This window comes from Centruroides vittatus, unplaced genomic scaffold (genome assembly GCF_030686945.1).
Source record: "Centruroides vittatus isolate TY-2023 unplaced genomic scaffold, ASM3068694v2 contig_634, whole genome shotgun sequence".
Classification (NCBI taxonomy): domain Eukaryota; kingdom Metazoa; phylum Arthropoda; class Arachnida; order Scorpiones; family Buthidae; genus Centruroides; species Centruroides vittatus.
The window spans coordinates 531931-551011 of record NW_027122389.1 but is presented as its reverse complement, the minus strand read 5'-3'; the positions used below and the strand labels follow the sequence as shown (position 1 = coordinate 551011).

Genomic DNA, 19081 nt, shown 5'->3' with positions numbered 1-19081 from the left:
TAAAACGTGTTTAGAGCATTTTTTACCGCAACGGACATTTTAATCCAATGTCTCTGAATATAAAAGCAGAATTTTATTATACAATACACGGTATGTATGGTCCTCGAGCAAAATATAGCAGGTTATTCGCTGCAGCGAGTGACATTTGATACTTCATTTTTGGAATATCGGAAGCACAGTTTTTCATCTTCGGAGTCGGATCCGGTCACGCTAGGAGTGTGTTAGCCTAAACATTAGCCTCCGCAAAACACAAATACCGATCCTGCTTACAACAAGACCCTACTGTATTAATATTCCACCGAAAGAAACAAATCTGCATAGTTCCACGAGCAAATAAAATATAAAACAGTTTGAATATAAATACAGTTTAATTTTTATACAAAAGTTTAGCCTTTATGTACATTTGTGTAATGGTGGTGATTCCATCGAGTAACCATCCTGGAATAGTCCGAGCGAATGGAAAAACAATAGTTTGCACCCATCTTATAAAGATTTTATTCAAAAATTATGGCATAAAATATAAAATTTATAAAACACGAGAATATCAATTAATATCCCAAGTATGTGAACTACTCGAGATATTGCTAGTTCACTTTGCCGTCTGCCTGTAATTATTGTCACGCGCTCGCTTAATGTCTGCGTCCAAATTTGAGGACGACGGCAACCGGAATTCTGACGTACGCAAAGCGCGTAAAACTGCTCGGGACGATTACCGTCGAACGGAAGTCCGTTTGGCCGTCTGTCGAGCGAGCGTGACAGAGCGATCACTCGCGTCTTGGCATCTTGATCTCTTCCGGTTCGGGACTCTTGGCCAAATAAAGATAAAACAGAAGGTAGACTGATATGGTCATCGTGACTAGAGCAGTCAACATCAAAGATATCTCCTGAAAAGAAAACACCAACAATCTAACATCAATATAACGACTAATACCATTATTAATAACTTAAATTATTGTGTTAATAATGTAATTTGACATTTTATTATAGTATGAGAACAATAAAAAAAAGTTCAAATATCACCCAAAATCTGTCAAAAAAAAAAAAAAAAAAAAAAACTAGACTTTTGCCCGAACAGAGAGAGGTAATAAAATGCTTTGTCAATAAACAAACCTAAATTACAAATATAGATTACTTTTGTAATACTTTTAATTTCAATTACATAAAGCAATAACTAGCAAACAGTTCAGTTCAATTGAACTAAAATAAAGATGATAGAATGCCAAGTGTTTTGAATTTATTACACTACATAGTGGTTGAGTAACAAAGAAGAGTCACGACACGATTTCAGATTATCAAACCTTTCTTGAGATTAAGGAAGGACAAACACGTGGATAACAGTGAAAATTTATAGGTCTACATTTTTTTTCAAATTGCAGCCCAATAAGCAATAAAAGGCTTGCATACAAACAGAAATTATTAAGCACTCAAATACCGAACTACAAACGTACTGTACATCAGAGATAGCATTAAAAAATATCACAAAATTTAATATGACAAAGATATAATTACCGATATAAGAATCCACCGCAATAACATATTCATTCAGAAATAACGAGATTACTTTCATCTAGACTTCGTCATCGTCGTACACTATTCACGAATTTAGATCACGTTGACCCATTTCGGTCTCGGCTAGACGGGATCTAGGAGTCGTTTTTGTGGACGTCCAGATCTTCGTCGTCCTCGTGGTCGATACCGTAAAACTCGCGAGGTATCCTACCCTGCGACATTTGAGATACACGTCGAAGCCATTTTTCTCTATATGTGGAGAGTTTTTCAATTAATGGTCTCGTGTGGAGTTCCTCCAAAATATCCTCATTCCGACGACGATCCGGGAGCGTATATCCAGCAGTTTGGCACACAGACCTCGTTTCGGCTGACTATAATCTTTTGATATCTTTCTTCTTTAGAACCAGATTTCACTACCGTACGGGAGAGTCGGAACAGCCGGAGTTTTATATAATTTCGGTGTGGAGTGTTTTTGTACAAGGTGTGGTTTTAGAGTATTATTTATTATTCCTAATATTTGTAAAAATTTTGTGAGATTATTATTTATGTCATTCTCACTTTCGTAAGAAATATTTCATCCTAGATAAAGGAAATTAACTTGCTCTAAAGTTGTATTATCAATTACGATTTTGCTGCGTATTGGTTCTGTGCCTCTAAATGCCATTACTTTGGTTTTAGCAGTTGAAATTTTCATGTCGTATTCTTTTGAAATTTTATTTAAGGTAAATAAACCTTTTTGTAAATTATCTTCAGAATTAGCAATAACCACCTGATCATCAGCAAATAGCATGGTATTGAATTTTATGTTATTTAGAAGCTGAATTTATAATGTATATTTGTCCTATTATATTATAATATATATATATATTATAATGTATAATATAAATAAATACGTTTCTGTAAGCTGTTTGTTTGTTAACTGTAGACCGGTAAACCTCGGTCTAGTTTCGGGGTCACAACACTTGTTTAGATGTTTTCTATCACCCCTTAAATTTTTGCCCATTAGTTTCGAAACACCCTGTATATTATTGAAGAATGTTAATAATCTCTTGTGGAATTTATCACCAGCATATTTGTATAACTCTCCATTTATGCCATCATCTCCTGTTGCTTTTCCATTTTTTGTTTTGGTTAAACTTTCAAGCAGTTCTTCCTTTGATAATTCAGTTCTATTTTCATTGTTGCTATCAAAAGTCTTGTTAGTATATGTAGGATCTGTCCAAAGTGTTTGATGATAATTAAGAAATTGGTCGTTTGTCACACCACAATTAATCTTTATGGGTTCTTTAATTTCTCGATTCATAAATTTTAATACTTTGAAGGCATTTGGTGTTATTTTGTAAAGATCTGATTCTAGCTGTGAAATAAATTTTGTCCGCGATTCTCGTTGTCTTTTCCTTATTTCTCTTTTTGCAATTGCTCTGCAGCGTTTGTATTCTAATGCAGCTTCGGCTTTTCTTGCACTTAAAAATCTTTTGTATGCCGTGTTTTTCTGTAATATTAGTTGTTCGATTTCATTGTCCCATATTTTCAATTTCTTTTTTCTACGGGAATTGACTTTTACTGTGCCCGGAGACTTATCGGCTGCTGCTTTTATTATTGTTTTGATATTTTTCCATTCATTTTCTATATCTTTGTCTTCTGGGATTTTCTCCATATGTTGTTCAATTCTTTTAGTATATAACCGTTTGATACTATCGTATGATAATTTTACTTTAAATTTTCGTTCGGGTTAGTGTCTAACGTTCGGTTTCTTTTTTAGCCATCTAGGTGGGATTCTTAATTTTGCTTGGGTTAGGAAGTGATCCGAACCTACTTCAAATGCTGTGTATGATCTGACATCTAGGAATAATTTTGACATTTTTTCATTAGCAATAAAATAATCAATAACTGACTTAGACTGCCGTCGTTGCCAAGTATATTTATGTATATTTTTATGGTTATAAAACATATTCATTATTTTAAGATCATTATAAACAACAAAATCAATGAGTCTAATACCATTTCTGTTACGAGTATTCTCTCCGAAGGTTCCGATATTTTTATTTACCGGAATATTTTCCACTCTTGCATTCCGATCTCCTGCTATTATGGTGTAATCGTTCTTGTTAACTTTATTAAGAATTTCTTGCAACTTTACATAAAAATCTTCGTTTTCTTCTTCTCGGTCTTCTTCGGGAGCTTATGTATCAATAATGGTTAAATTGCCTCTGTTAATTTTTAAGTGAATTTCCATGATTCTCACTGTACAGCATGTGTAATGAAGGATATTTTTCTTAAGAGATTTATGTATCCAAATCATTTTATCTGCGTGGGCATGAGTTTTCTTATTTACTCCATTATAAATAAGTGTATAATTTTTAGTTTCTTTTGTTCCTTTTAGTTTTTTCTTTGTTTATGAAGTGACAGCTATGCCAATTTTTCCATTCTGGAATACAGAGTCTAATTCTTCCTCTTTCCCATTAATGCCTCGAACGTTCCGAGTAGCATACCCGACAATGTTATCTTTCTTCCAATTGCGATTATTCGTTGTTCTCTGTCGTATATCGCCGTCCGTATTATCCGTCCGCTCTCTGTTTCGTTGAGACTTGTAAGTAATATTAAAGTTCCTCGTGTCTGGTTACTAGCCATACGACGAGTGGTCCAGTAGTAAAACAAATCTCACAAATATATTTATATTAAAATATATGTATTAAATAAGCAGAGAAATAGATTTTCTTTACACCATTCATCTACACTTATCAATCCCAAACACTTATAATATAAACACAATTTACAAAATAATAACAACTACATTGGTAAAATTGAGTACACAAAACAGCCCGATAAACACAACTTGTGAAAAAGAAATAAAATGATAAAATGTTTATTGTATATGCAATTTTCCATTCCACAGATGTTATATTGTATGTTATACATAGTAGAATCCAAACATTTGGAGACTTGATGTATAGTTCCTTGCCCTTAATAGTGTAAAATGTCACGAAATCATCTTCAAACTTGAGAGACAATACTTTCTCTAGCACTCGTGCAGCTTCTGGAATAAAATAAATCACACCAATAACCAGCAAAAACAAAAACACGTTCTTGCTGGTGCGATTTATTTACTTATTAAGCCAGTGTTTTGACAATTGTTATTAGCTTGAAAGCATTGCTGTAAGCCATCTTTTGCAACCACCCATAATGCCTCTTAAATTTACCTCATTTGACGACTCAAAACAACATCCCCGCAGATGTTTCATCAGTGGAAAAAGGTAAAAATTACAGAGGTTATGACGGGTGAATAGGTGGTATGTGGAAACACATTAGTACCATTTCCGGCAAAAAACTCTGACCGTTACAGACCAATGTTCAAATACATTGTAGTAAAGAAGCGGATGCATCTCGGGCCATTTATGGCAGATGAACTCGTGAAAATGTAAAAATGTCCGGATATGTGGAAAAGTGGACAATGGTACTTTCTCCATGACACTGTACCTGCATACAATGGTCACAAACTGTGTTGTCACCCATGGGGATTAGTTTGAGGGTGGTTGTGCAATGGTGTTTTAAACTATTCAAGGCAATGAACTACATCCTAAGTCTCTGAAATTTGGATCCTACCATGTAGATAAAAGTCTGGAAAAAGTAAACATTAATCATATTTACACTGTATTTCAGAAAGCAGCAATATTAAATATATTTGCGTAGTCAGAAACTTTTTAAAGACAGATACATAATACTGTGGTATAGTGAGAGATGGCCAATATGGTCTTGGGCACATTGGTCATACTTAGGCATCAACTAGTCAAAAGGATCAATATTTTCCTATTTATGAAATAAATATTAATTACTTTCCCCAAACTATACGTGAAAAATGTAAAAAGCACCTTCAAATATACATTTATGCGTATATGTGGCATTTTGTGTAAAATGTTACAAGTCAATAACTTGGAAAATATGTTAATAATAAAAAAAATTGATAAGAATAAAAGTTTGATATTTTTAATGTCATAAAAATAAGACCTTGCCCATCCTATTGTTTAGGTGGAGTAGAGAGCAACTTTCAAATTTTGAATGAAGCCACCCCAATTTTTTTACATTTTTGGATTCTGTATTAAAAAAATTAACTTCTAGACATTTCATAATCCAGTAACAAAGTTTTGCTAAACAGATTAATGTTTCTGGTGTTGATATTTTAGCACTTGCTTTGCTTAATCTTTGCTTTGTATTATCAATTGTGGTCATTTGTTGAAATAAAATTCAATCCTTTATAAATCTCCACAGGAAATAATCATATGGCACCAGGTTTGGCAAATTAGATGGCCACAAAATTGGCCCTTCGCATTGTTTAAGTTCATTTTAAAAATTAATTCAAAAATCAACTTTGAAAATTTTTTTAAAAATTTTACTGTTGTTGAACTGCATTAAGAATTGATTAAAAATTAACCATTAACAACTTTAAACTCTGCTTCAATTCATTATTCATAAAAAAGTTGCATTTAAATTACACTATTAGAGTTCAAAACACACAAATTCATATTAAGCAACTTACTACGACTACCATGTAAACTTGCAGCCAAATTTTATTACTTTCAAACGTTTTTGTTCATGTTCAATGAACTTTCTCAACAAAAAGAAAAACAAACAAAAAATAGAAAACAAACGATTAAAAATAACTGCAAAATTCGAACTCGGTACAAATGCAAAAAACGCACGGGCCTTTAGAATTTTTTGAAATACGTTCCGTTATAGCTTATGTACGTCATCCATAGTCTTGCAATCGGGATTATACAACGTATAAACATACATAAATTATAAATCAAAAAATAATATGCGCCGATTTATGACTCCTGATTATCTTTTCTAGATAAATGCATTGTTTGATAATGCATATTATCTTTCTAATAATACAGTTTATATTAGGCTAGAGGACCATGCTGCCGACGTTTTTGTAGACTCTCGAAAATTGATTGCGAGGCCTTTGTGGTTGGCTATACAAATTTGCCAAGCTTCCGCATAGTATCGGTGTTTACGGTCTCGGACAATCTGCAGTAGACTTGTTTGTTCAAACAAGTCTACTGCAGATTGTCCGAGACCGTAAACACCGATACTATGCGGAAGCTTGGCAAATTTGTATAGCCAACCACAAAGGCCTCGCAATCAATTTTCGAGAGTCTACAAAAACGTCGGCAGCATGGTCCTCTAGCCTAATATAAACTGTATTATTAGAAAGATAATATGCATTATCAAACAATGCATTTATCTAGAAAAGATAATCAGGAGTCATAAATCGGCGCATATTATTTTTTGATTTATAATTTATGTATGTTTATACGTTGTATAATCCCGATTGCAAGACTATGGATGACATACATAAGCTATAACGGAACGTATTTCAAAAATTTCTAAAGGCCCGTGCGTTTTTTGCATTTGTACCGAGTTCGAATTTTGCAGTTATTTTTAATCGTTTGTTTTCTATTTTTTGTTTGTTTTTCTTTTTGTTGAGAAAGTTCATTAAACATGAACAAAAACGTTTGAAAGTAATAAAATTTGGCTGCAAGTTTACATGGTAGTCGTAGTAAGTTGCTTAATATGCAGTCTAGAACGAACTACAAATTCATATGTTTATAACTTTTGGAGTTATAAGTTTTTTGAAAAAATACGTTCTCAATAAAAGTTTATTGGTTTTTAAATACAAAATACAGAACTCGAAAAAACTGAGTTGGTTTCATTTGAAATTTTGAAGTTGTCCCCTGTCCAAAACCAAAGGAAAGACAAATGAGCTTTATTTCTACGGCATTTAAAAGGTCCCTTTAAAATATTAAACTTTTTACTCTTATCAATTTTTTATTAGAAGCATATTTTCTGAGTTATTGATTAATAACACCTTATGCAAAATGTCCCATGTATCAAAGACCTTATTACTTTTCATCACAATGTCAAATTTTATTACTATATCATTGCAAACTGGACACAAACATGATACGATATTTGCTTTTAGAAGCTATCCTTTACTTTGTCCAGCATAACTCTTGGCACAGTATCAATTGTGCATCACATTTAATAGTAATAATGATTTCAATGTGACGACAACAATTATTGTTATTGTTCATTTATTTTTCAGAATAATACACATAACAGGTAATAAAGGAAATTATGTATATATGATAAAAATTTTGCAAGTGACAATTTCCTTTATAAAATTTACTTGTCATTCTGACATCTGTTATATTTCTTTGTCGATAAGAGATAATTATCACATGCAAAATAGAATATTTTTCCTATTTTCACACCATACTCTTTATCTTAATTTTTTTTCCTCTCTTATTTGGACTTTGACACTTAATTGCACCTCTCCGGGGGTCTTGGAACCAGATATTTCATCCTAGGATGTTTTGGCTTCAAGGTATGGATGAGAGAGTGGTTATTTGGAGCATAGAGTAACAAGAAAAATACACTAATCTAATTTTCAACCTGTTTCTAAGCATTCATCTCTTATAATAGTAATACAGTAAATAGAATATTGCATCATATGTTAATTTTAAAATTATTAATAAAAATATCTTTATACTTTATATATTGCTATCAGCATATATTCTGTTGACTAAGTAAAAAATTATAGACATGATAATTATAATTACTTATCTAATGATGCAACTTTTATCATCCACAATGCAGACTCATGAATATTCACTATACTGTTTTGTTTATAATGTAAAATTTCTGTTTTCAAATAAACTTTAAATTTTTAATTTAAATGCTAAAATCTTAAATTTATATTTTTAGAAAGAAATTCTTACAGAAATCAAAAATTAAAGTTTTTCAATAGTTGGCATCATTCCTTCCAGTTAGATCTGAGGAATTTGTTTTCCTCGGAATTAAGAGTTAGTTAACAACTGTCAATTTTGCTTCTGACATTTCATCTCGGGATGCTTTAGTTTGAAGATGTGGACAAGAGAGAGTGGTATGGGAAGTTTTCATCCACTCAGTATATATCTACTGAACTATATCTCTACTCGATTATATCTATACTGACCATATTTTTCAGCATAAAAGGAAACAAAAAACCACCATCCTGTTTGTCCCAAGATTGACTGACGAAAGAATTGCAAACAAACCGAGATGAATTGGAATAAGTTGAACTCCTGGGTTTATTCCTATGCAATCAACTATCAAAGACAGGCATGGACAACCAAAGATTGTTCACTTAGAAGAATCTAAATAGCAACAAATTGAACCTTAAAGTAATTCCAGGATAATCAATTGCAACCTCTAACGTTTTCAATCTATGTGAGAGACCTTCCTCGGGATTCTATAAATTGGAATGCGGAAATTGGAACGTTTTTAAAAATTATTTAAAAACGTGTAAACTAGAATTTTTCGACTAATTCTCTTAAAAATTTTAAATCGATTAAATCAAATTAAAATTTCTCCAAAATAATTTTTAATTTGACTGCTCCCTTAGCAGGGCCGGATCATCGCATAGACAAATGAGACAAATGTCTAGGGCCCAGTTTTTTGAAGGGCCTGGTCAAACTGTCTATTTTGAAAAGATTTGTAAATAAGATAGTTTACTTTTCTGTTGAACAACTGTATGTAATAAACAAATAAACAAAAATATATTGCTTTTTATATGGTTATTGTGAATTCTAAAATCTAAAGAAAATGTGTTATGTTTCTTCTTGTGGGAGAGGGAAAGGGCCCAGTAAGAAAAAAATGTGTAGGGCCCAAAGTGGGTTAATCCGGCCCTGTCCCTTAGGTATAATGATTGCCATGCGTAAGATACTTGTCCTTCCTCTTTGAAATTAATGCAATGTCCGCTCTTTACGGATTTGAATATTTCAAGAGCTTCGAGTGTCCTTATTTGGTCGTCGTGCTTAGATCGTCTTATGATGGAAGCTTGGTCTAGATGGACTTGAATGTTGTTGTCTGCGGCATACCTGGCTAGGGCGGTGTATTTTCCTTTACTGATATCATACTTGTGTTCGGCCAGCCTTACTTTGAGAGATCGTGTGGTGGCGCCGACGTACTCGAGATCATGCTGGAATCTATTGTCTTAGCGTAATCTTATAAATGCCAGGAATCCTAAGCATGTTGGTGTTGTCTTTTCCGTTTCTAAAAATGTTATAGATAGTGGGAACATGCCTATATGCTATTCTATCACCTCTGTGATAGACAATTTCTTTATATAAGCTTTTCATGTTGTGGTTATAATCTAGAGCTATGTGGCACGTGTTGTGAGGCTTCCCACTTTGCGATACAACATTATTGAGCGTAGGAGTACCCCCTGTTGGAATAGGTGTTCGCTAATTTATGAATAAGGTGTTTTTTGTACCCATGCTTTTTAGCTATGTCCTCAATACATTTAAACTCTTTTAACGTGTCCTTGTAATTCATGCAGTGGGTAAAAGCATGTTTGGTTAAGGCATGAAAGGCAGCTATTTTGTAGATATATGAGTTGTATGAGTTCGCCGGTGTAAACAATGGAAGGTGAGATAGTTTATGATAAATATTGGTACGGATAACTGTTTATAATACTGATATTGAGATCTAAAATGTGTGCCCTTGAATTGCTGGCTTGGTCTAATTTTATGGAAAGTCCATATGGGTTGTTATTCATATGTTCTAAGAAACTTTCTATATTTGGTTTTTCTTTCCACAATATAAAAATATCGTTGACATACCTTCTGCATATGATAATATTAGAAAGGAAAGAAGGTAGGATTGTTTTTTCTAATAACCTAATAACCATCTCACAAAGATCACCTGATAGGGGACTGTCCATCGGTACACCTCTTTTCTGTTAGTACATTTCATAATCATATTGAAAAAAGGAGGAATAGCATAACATATGCACTAATTTTAAAATATGTTTGCGATGCGTAGGTTCATTGTTGTTTGTACTTAACAAAAAATCTCTAAGTGTGCAAAAACATGATTGTAAGCGTATTGATGGGTGTAAAGAAATAAAATCTAATGTTGTTACATACACACTCTGCATCACTTAGAGCTGCCACTATAAGCTGCTCAGGGTTACTAATGGAGAAGCTAAATGCTTTTAAATGTTCTTTGAACAAATCATGTATGCATTGTTCTAATAGCTTAGTATGTGATTTAGCCTTATTGACAATAGGTCTTATGGTGTGCCCTGGTTTGCGTCTCTTTGCAAACGCAAATAGTTTAGGGGTATCTGGAGAAGTCATAATAGCCCTGCTAATGTTTAATTTTTTGGTGCTTGCCGTACGTGTGAAATTAATGACTCATCTATGCAGTGGCGTGCCGTGACATTTGATGACAGGGAAGCTGTGTTTCTGTAAGAAGCCGACTTCCAGGGGCAATCAGTTAATTGCGCATCAGTGATGGTCTAGGGCAGTGGTTCTTAACCTTTTTATACTCGCGGCCCACCAAATATTTCATAATTTTTTTGTGACCCCCATTTTTTAATAATAATTTATATTTGATAATTTGATAATTTATCTATAATAAATTGATTTTTTTATTATTGCTTTATTTTTTATATAATAAATGTAAATCATAACTTTATTATTTCATTATCTATTTAAATAACATTCAAACTTCACAATTAAACACGAAAACTCATTAATTTTTAACAGAAAATAAAATAAGAAACATGTCGATAAATCGATCCAATGTCGATGCTAAAACTAAACTAAAACTAAAACGCCCACTTGTCGTAAGGATTTTGCATAACTTTTGCAAAAATATTTAAATTTTCAAAGCCTACTATTTTTCCTAATTATTTTTAAAATTCCAAGCATTAATAGTTTCTTAAAATTGCTTTGGAATAAAAGAAGTAAATACTGCGGTGTAAGTAGCATATTTACATTTATTTCTTCTGTACTAACAAAGTTGTATGTAGGAAGAAATACAAAATAAATAAATAAAAACTAAATAGGAAAACTTTATCTTTCTTATTTCACTTTTCAATACGATATTCGGATTATACATCAATTTTCTTTTTATTATATTCTGAAGGAAATTTTGCATAATTTGGCGGCCCCCGGCAAACTTCTTATGGACCCCCAGGGGCCGCGGCCCCCTGTTAAGGATCACTGGTCTAGGGTCCATTCGTATTCATTTGTTCGATAAGCCAGTAAAAACTGTAGACTTCTCTAAATGTATTTTTAATATCACAATTACATTCTGAATCGTTAACCACGATATAAGGGCTAAAATTAAAAATAAATTATAAAAACTTACTCGGTGAAATAAAATGTGCGATGGATATACATACCTGGTACAATGTATTGTTCGATTGTATTAATATACTTTTAAAGAAAATTATAATTAAAATATAGCTTTGTAAAGAAACGTACATAAAAATAACATAAAATATTCTTTACTTTTTAAATCTTAAAACAATCCACTTAGTCAAATATCTTGATACGAGTAGCTAATGGATGGAACTAGTGACGGTCCGGGTAGGTGTGTAGTGAGTGTGTGCGTGCCAAATCCCGAGGGTGCCGATACCGGTCAATGTCAAATGCCTCTTTTGTCGCATCACTAGTATATCTCAAAGGACGCCACAGGGCTGTTGTAAATTTTAAACGTTTCTCACCGTAGCTGTAAAAATCTAACTATGTTAAACTTAATAGTCATTCGTTTTCTAACTAATTCGTTTTAATACCAGGTGTACACGGAAATCAGTTTCCCACTGTACTGAGCGAGTGATTGGTTCTGTTAAGCTTTTGTTGAAGTAAAATTCTGGCTCTTTCAACAGGATTTTATTTATGTCCCCATTCCCTAATCTCTTAATTATTTAGTCACTTCTTAAGTAGAAATAAGTCGAAACCAGTTACTTTGTACCTGAATATCTGTAGTCTTGGGAAAACAGTGGAAAGACAAATTTTTATGACAACGGATATATAAATCGTAAATTTAAGGAAAATAAATTCTAGAGCTTTTTTTGTACCATTGTATGTACTGTACGTCTCATTCATTAAATTTGGTTGTAAATGATGCTGCCAAAGTAACAGTTAATTTTTAACATTGTACTAGAATTGTACACGTTTTTTCTGCATCCCCTTACAGATGGGACATACTAAATCGTAATATCACCGGTTTAACATCGAAATCCGTAAGTAATATAAGATGGGAGAGCGGAATAAACGCAGAATAAATATATCAAATATTTTAATGGAGTTTTTTTAAACTCCCGTCAACTATACAGAACTATCATAAAACCGTGCCAGTAAACTCCTATCAGTTGGGTTGTTATAAATCTAGTCTAGGGTGGGCAACCCTTTTTATAACATGGGCCAGAATAAATTTTACGTTTTTTTCCGCGCCGTAGTAGTTAATTGACGCCTTCTTGTGACTCGTAATTTTTTTAGTCTGCAAATATGAAATAAATAAATAAAAAGTTAATTACTACATTTATTTTTTATCGTTTTCGAAAATTACAAAGAATTGGAAAAATAACTAATTAATAGTTATTTTTCCAATTTAATAATCTATTAAAGATCTCGCGGGCCGGATAGAAACTTTTCGCCAGCCGTAGCTGGCCCGCGGGTTGCCCGCCGTTGATCTAGTCTGCTTATGATTCACATAATTGGGCGAAGGTGGCCGAATATCTAGCAGGCGGCTAACAGCCCACAACCGCTCCGGGATATAAAGTCGCGTACTCTTTACGCGTGTGTCGCTTCTACCAGCTAAACCGTGACGTTGGTGCTCTGTAAAGCGCATGCGCCAATGCCTATAATCTGGCTGCTTGGAAGTTGACAGGCAGGCGGCTAACAGCTCAGAACCGGTCCGGGTTATAAAGTTGGACTCCGTACGCGTGTGTCGCTTCTACCAGCTAAACCGGGTGAGGTTGGTGCTCTGTAAACCGCATGTGCTAATGCCTATATAATCTGGCTGATTAGAAACTGACCCAGTTTTGACATTCCTTCCGCCACCGAATTATTCGAATATACAATAGCAATCTTATCGTTTTTTTTTCACATGTAGTATAGAAATTTGTAAAAGATACATAATGCAGTTATAATAAAATATTCATTTTAATTAATTCAAAGTACGGTAAAATATGAAAATTTATATTTTATAAAATACAAGGGAAGGTCATTGGAAGATGGAATCGGCGCTTCCATCGCTTCCAATGACGGCACGCCACTGCATCTATGTAATTTGTCGATGTAATTACCTTGAATCTGTTCACAGCAGGTATCCCTGATATAAAGGTTTATAAGGGCTTTATACCTCTCTTCTTTTAACAAAACAATCAATCTACTTTTATCAGCTTTTAGTATGATGATATGATTGTCTGACATCCATTTTTTGCTCTGCTGTAAAAGACTCCATGGGATTTCTTCCTGGCTCATCTCATTAGAGGATTTTATCTTGAAAGCCGCTTTCCGTCGATAAAGTTCTTTTTGGCATTCATCCATGCCAACGATGAGCTTCTCAATGTTTGGTACGACGTCTTTGTGGTAGCAATACCTTGGTTTGGGTGCAAACATAGGTCTACATTTGAAGGTGTCGAGGAGGAAGGAGGGGGTGACATGTTGTCCCAACAAATCAGTTGTACATCCTTTGTTGTTGTTGTTCCTATTTTGTTGTTGTTCCTTGATGATCCAATGTAATTTCTTGCAGTATTTGAGCATGAGATTTCTTTCTAACCTTTCTTGTTGGTAAAGTAGAATTGTTACTTTACACAATTTCAAAAATCAAATACCTTGGGAAGTTTCAAAGCCAAAGAAACAAGCATAGCTTGAAAACAATTATAATTTTAAAACATTTATTAAACAGAAAATTATTTGATTCTGTTCATATATAATGAGGATTTTCAAAAATAACTCCAGAGTTTTTGTGAGGAAAGTATTGTAAAAAAAAGTTTATTTTTGAAAACAGAACCTATTGTCTTACATCTAACACTATGTATTAGGTTTTTGTTTTAATGAGTTTTTATAATAATAAACTTACTTTATATGTTTCACCAAACCCTTTCTTTATTAAGGCTTTATCTCTACTTTCTTTTAAGGAACTTTTAGATTTTCTACTGTCTTGTTTTCCTGTAATGTCAACGATTGTTATTTATATTATATAACACTAAAATCTATTCACTAAATAATGCATTCTAAAATACATATATATGGATACGCTCAACAAAGACATAGGATCTTAACGTATCGGGAAGTATGGGTGAAAACAAAACTGACACAACTTCAAATATACCAGTGACGAGCATGTTTTGATTCCATATTAATTTCTACCAAATGACAGATTAATGCAGAAATCCTTAATTGTCATCTTTACAAAGAGATATTGAAAAGGGATTATTTGCTATTCTAATAATGTTTTATAATAATTATTATGGCTTAAATTATGCAAAATAGTGTTCATTATACATATATTTTGTGGCGGCAACTTTAAATCCTTTTTTTTAAATTCTTTTCACTGCATTAATCCATTTATTTTGTCTGTTTATATTACTAAAAAACATACAAACAAAGTTTTTTATATTTTATCATGTAACGATTACGTAAATTCACAGCACAATAAATTTTCAGCATTTTAAAAAAGTCTGCTTGCCGTTAGTATATTTGAGTTCACGAGTTAGCTTTATTCTCACCAATACATACAAGTACCTTAATGCCAGACATCATCTTTAAACCCATCCATATATTATTAAAAGTACAGTATTATTAACAGGGTTCCTACGCACCCGGAGAGTCAGGAATTTTCATTAGTGTTCAGAAAAAGTCATGAAAAGTCAGGGAATTTGTTAAAAATTGTCTAAAAGTCAGGGAATTTGTTTCATTGGTTACCTTGTTGATTTTGTTTGCAGACAGTATGGCTGACGAAGTGTAGCTCTATACAGGCAGCAAAAAGTATTGTGGTACAATGCAACTTATGAATAGGAGGTACAGAATGTTTTCAAGATCCAAAATTTCACCAAAACATACAGAAAAAATTTCCTCAAAATTATAACACACAAAATATACAAGCATACAACAATATCAATTGTTATTTTTTAATTTTAAAACTGTTGTATTAATGATGCAGTATTTTAAGTTTGAGAGAAAAATCTAATACTCTTAATAATCTAATGTCAATAAAAATGTTTTTTTAAAATTTCAACAGTTATATATATTTTTTATAATCGACGAATTAGTAAAATTAAAGCTAAAATCAGACAGACAGAATTATGGAATATCTTCTCTATACAAAACTAAAATGTTTAATTAAATAAAAATAGAAGTGTTGAACACGAGATCGTGTTAGTAACAATCACATGGCACAATCCAACACACAATCTAACCACTTGATAGCAGAAAGTCCAAACTAAGGATTACACTCAAAAGATTCGTCTAGAAATTTGTCTAAAGGAAATTCCAAAATTCATGCCAACATAAATGTACCAACGGAAGTGCTTAATAAACTTGGAAAACATACATTAATCATCTCTGATAGGAGAAAGAAGATAATCAATAATGTACAAAAATTTTACTACGTCTTCATAACCTTCTCATTCTCGGGTTTGTAATATACAAGCTTACAGCGTGCAAGTGCCATACTGGAGAAAACTGTTGACCGGCTAGAGGCACAAGGCCCGAAACGTATAAGGAAAATACCGTATCGACTAAATAAAGGTGGAAAAAGCCATGTGATTGTTACAAACACAATCTCGTGTTCAACACTTCTACAATAATACATGGTTTCACAACAAATTAAATAAAAATAATTTATCCTGTTATTAACTCATAACTGTAAAACTTCATGGCTTTAAAAAAAGAAAAAAGCCATTAATTATTAAAAAATTCTGTATAATCCATGTAATAAAGTATAAATTTATTAAATTTGTTCCTTAATAAATTTTCAAAACTCAATAAAATATTAATAAAAAATAACAAGTTAAAAAGTTGGAGAAGCAATAATGTGTGTGTGTAGTAAGTCACGTGATGTTTTGTTTTGTTAATGTGTCATATTGTAAGGGACGCGAGGGTCGGAGAATTTGTACAAAGTCGGTCGGGGAAAGTCACTGAATTTAAAACAAAAATTTGAGTACAAACCCTGTATTAAGCATAAAAGAATAAAAAGTAATTGAACTTAATTTTAATTCTCAATAAGACTTTACTAGTTATAAATATTACACTGTTAAAAATGACATATATAGCGACATTTATTTGCAAATTTAATTAGTTAAACAGAGATAAGTACCAATTTGTTTTCTATATTGGTCAACGGGCAACTGGTTAAAAGAGTCTTTCCTACTTCTACCCATTTCTGGCTTTACCAAATGTAACTGACTCAATAATCAATGATTAGCCTGCACCTGAAATAATAATTTTTTTTATATTAAACTCACACAAATTAATAATTTATAAAACTTTCAAAGAACATTAAAGAAGTTCATAATGACAAAGTAGTTCCTTAATTGGCAAAGCAAACACCTTCCACCAGACTTTTGCCAGTAGGTTTTACAACTTACGCAGAGACAAGAACCGTCAGTAAGACAGAACATAAAACTGCCAAAATTTGTCAAAGCAACGCACGTGTCATAAAATAACTACCCTTGTTATAAACGAATATTAGGCGCACTCGATAACTAACGTAACCGTACGTAAGTAGAACAACATTTATTATATACGGTTAACAAGTACACGGTGCTCGTCCTACAAAGAAAATAGTTTTGCCAGATATCCCAATTTTGGAACCTCGTCCGAGAATTCCGGCCAAATTGTAATTTTGTCCCGGTTAGAGGAAAGGCACCAAAACTTTACGTAAATTAATCGGCGGACTCCAAACGACAAAACGTTACGTACGGTCTATGCCTTTATACGGAGTAGAAACTCGGACATTAAAGGAGACGATTAAACGACTCAAAGCATTAGAGACGGGGACGTACGGACAAACGCCACGTAACTCACGGACGACTAAAACGAGAAACGCGGAAGTTTCGGAAAATACGGGAAGAAACGGAGCCGATCGACGTCGTCGAACGAGGAAAAACGGCCAATCTAGGACATCTACCGAGCACGGCGTCCTTCGGCCGCACCCGAAAGGAAAAACGGTAGAAAGAAAAGAAGGGGAAGACCGAGACGGCACGGCCGGACGACGGGGAGGCACTCACCGGACGGACCAAAACGAACCGCCGGAGACCGGAAGAGGTTTGCCGAGACGATCGCCAGACTCCGAAGGTAGGCGGCACGCTAAAAAAAAACGTCGGCAATTCGAGCACGTCGAACGGCAACGAGAAAAGCGAAGGGCGCTTCCGTCTTCCGTCCGGATTCGACACGGCAAAAATCCGGCAAGTCCAAAAATAACACATCTTCGGCACGGATCCACGTCGGCCAGAGCGCGGCTCCCATATATTTATACAAATCAGTTTTCAAAACTCTGTGCAGTTTCTTATACACCATAACTAATTAACGCAGGCATTCTTAGTTAACATAACAGTAATATTAACCGTATATACCACTTATGTACAGTTTCAATGGAGAATGCAGCTCTGGTCTTTCTGATACGCGTTGCGTGGCTCTTACGGAGCCTTTCGACCATCCCTGCCACCGATCGTTGGCTCTTACCCCTTCTGGTTACTTACTCGACCACACCGACGAATTATCGTCTAGACTCACCGCGTCCCGGTCGATTCTACCTCCGAAAACGTCGGGTGCAATACACATATCCGATTTATCGCGGTCCAACGTCCAACGCAACACTAGATCTTAAGACGGGAACGTCATCGTAAACACACCCACATCGACCATAACAAAAACTTCGCCCTACCACCTCGACGCGGCACCACCTACCGGACAAATTCGGAAACTCGTCTGGTCGAATCTCCACAAGCAGAAAAGAATATACGTATTACGTCAAATTACAAATTGTTCTTGTACGATTTCGTACAAAATTTAAACCGCTACGTGAGCAAAGAAGGCAGATTTTATTTCTTACTTGGAATATCCTCGAGCCTTTCCACCGCGGTGGCCGGTGTCAGCCGAAACTCGCTATCGATTTTCGGATCCCGCTTTCGCAATTATAGATTTTTTACTACTGCCGTCGTTCTCTCCTTCCGGGCATTCGTTTCGGGAACGGAATCTTAATTTTCCACGCTATATTTGTGGGAGAGGACGTCACGCTTTAAGACGATTTCCAATAACCAATCTTTCCTCCGTGCTTCGTTGAATGCTTGGAAGCGCTTAGAAAGAATACGATTCGCTCGACACAATTATATTCTAGCAAAATTTACATTCAATTAAACAGCTTATCTTCTCTTTGATTAAATCTCCGGAAAAGTTCGTACGATGGTTACAAACGGAGGAAAGTGAATCGTCTTAAGATCGGCATGCATCCAGAGTTGCAACGCTATTATAGGCGTATATCACATTAAAAAGTCTAAAGCAGCATCACCATTTTCTAACCAATTCGTCTCGAGTTCTTAGACCGTCGCTACAATATAAAATCAAATATTCCACTATATCGTCTTCCTACTACAGTAAGTTCCAGTTAATATATCGGCAGGAAGGCCTATTCCGTTTATATAAACTCGCACACGCAGCTGTTACCCATACGTAAAAATGTCGACTTATAAATCGAGATCGATACTTCACGACTGAAAAATGTCGAT

At 34.0% G+C, this 19081-nt stretch overlaps 1 protein-coding gene across 2 annotated transcripts; it reads right to left on the bottom strand.

The window, feature by feature from the left end:
• Positions 1–349: 349 nt before the first annotated feature.
• Positions 350–18334, bottom strand: LOC136979727 (triple QxxK/R motif-containing protein-like). Of its 2 annotated transcripts, none has more exons than XM_067275751.1 (4): positions 18056–18334; positions 16672–16786; positions 14434–14522; positions 350–884 (listed from the first exon to the last, which is right to left on the bottom strand). In XM_067275751.1, the coding sequence occupies exons 2-4, from the start codon at positions 16733–16735 to the stop codon at positions 765–767; spliced, it is 273 nt and encodes a 90-aa protein (XP_067131852.1). In that variant the 5' UTR covers positions 16736–16786; positions 18056–18334; the 3' UTR covers positions 350–764. The 2 variants fall into 2 exon arrangements, with proteins under 2 accessions (XP_067131852.1, XP_067131853.1); XM_067275752.1 differs by having other exon boundaries at positions 18090–18334.
• Between the last annotated feature and the right edge of the window lie 747 nt (positions 18335–19081).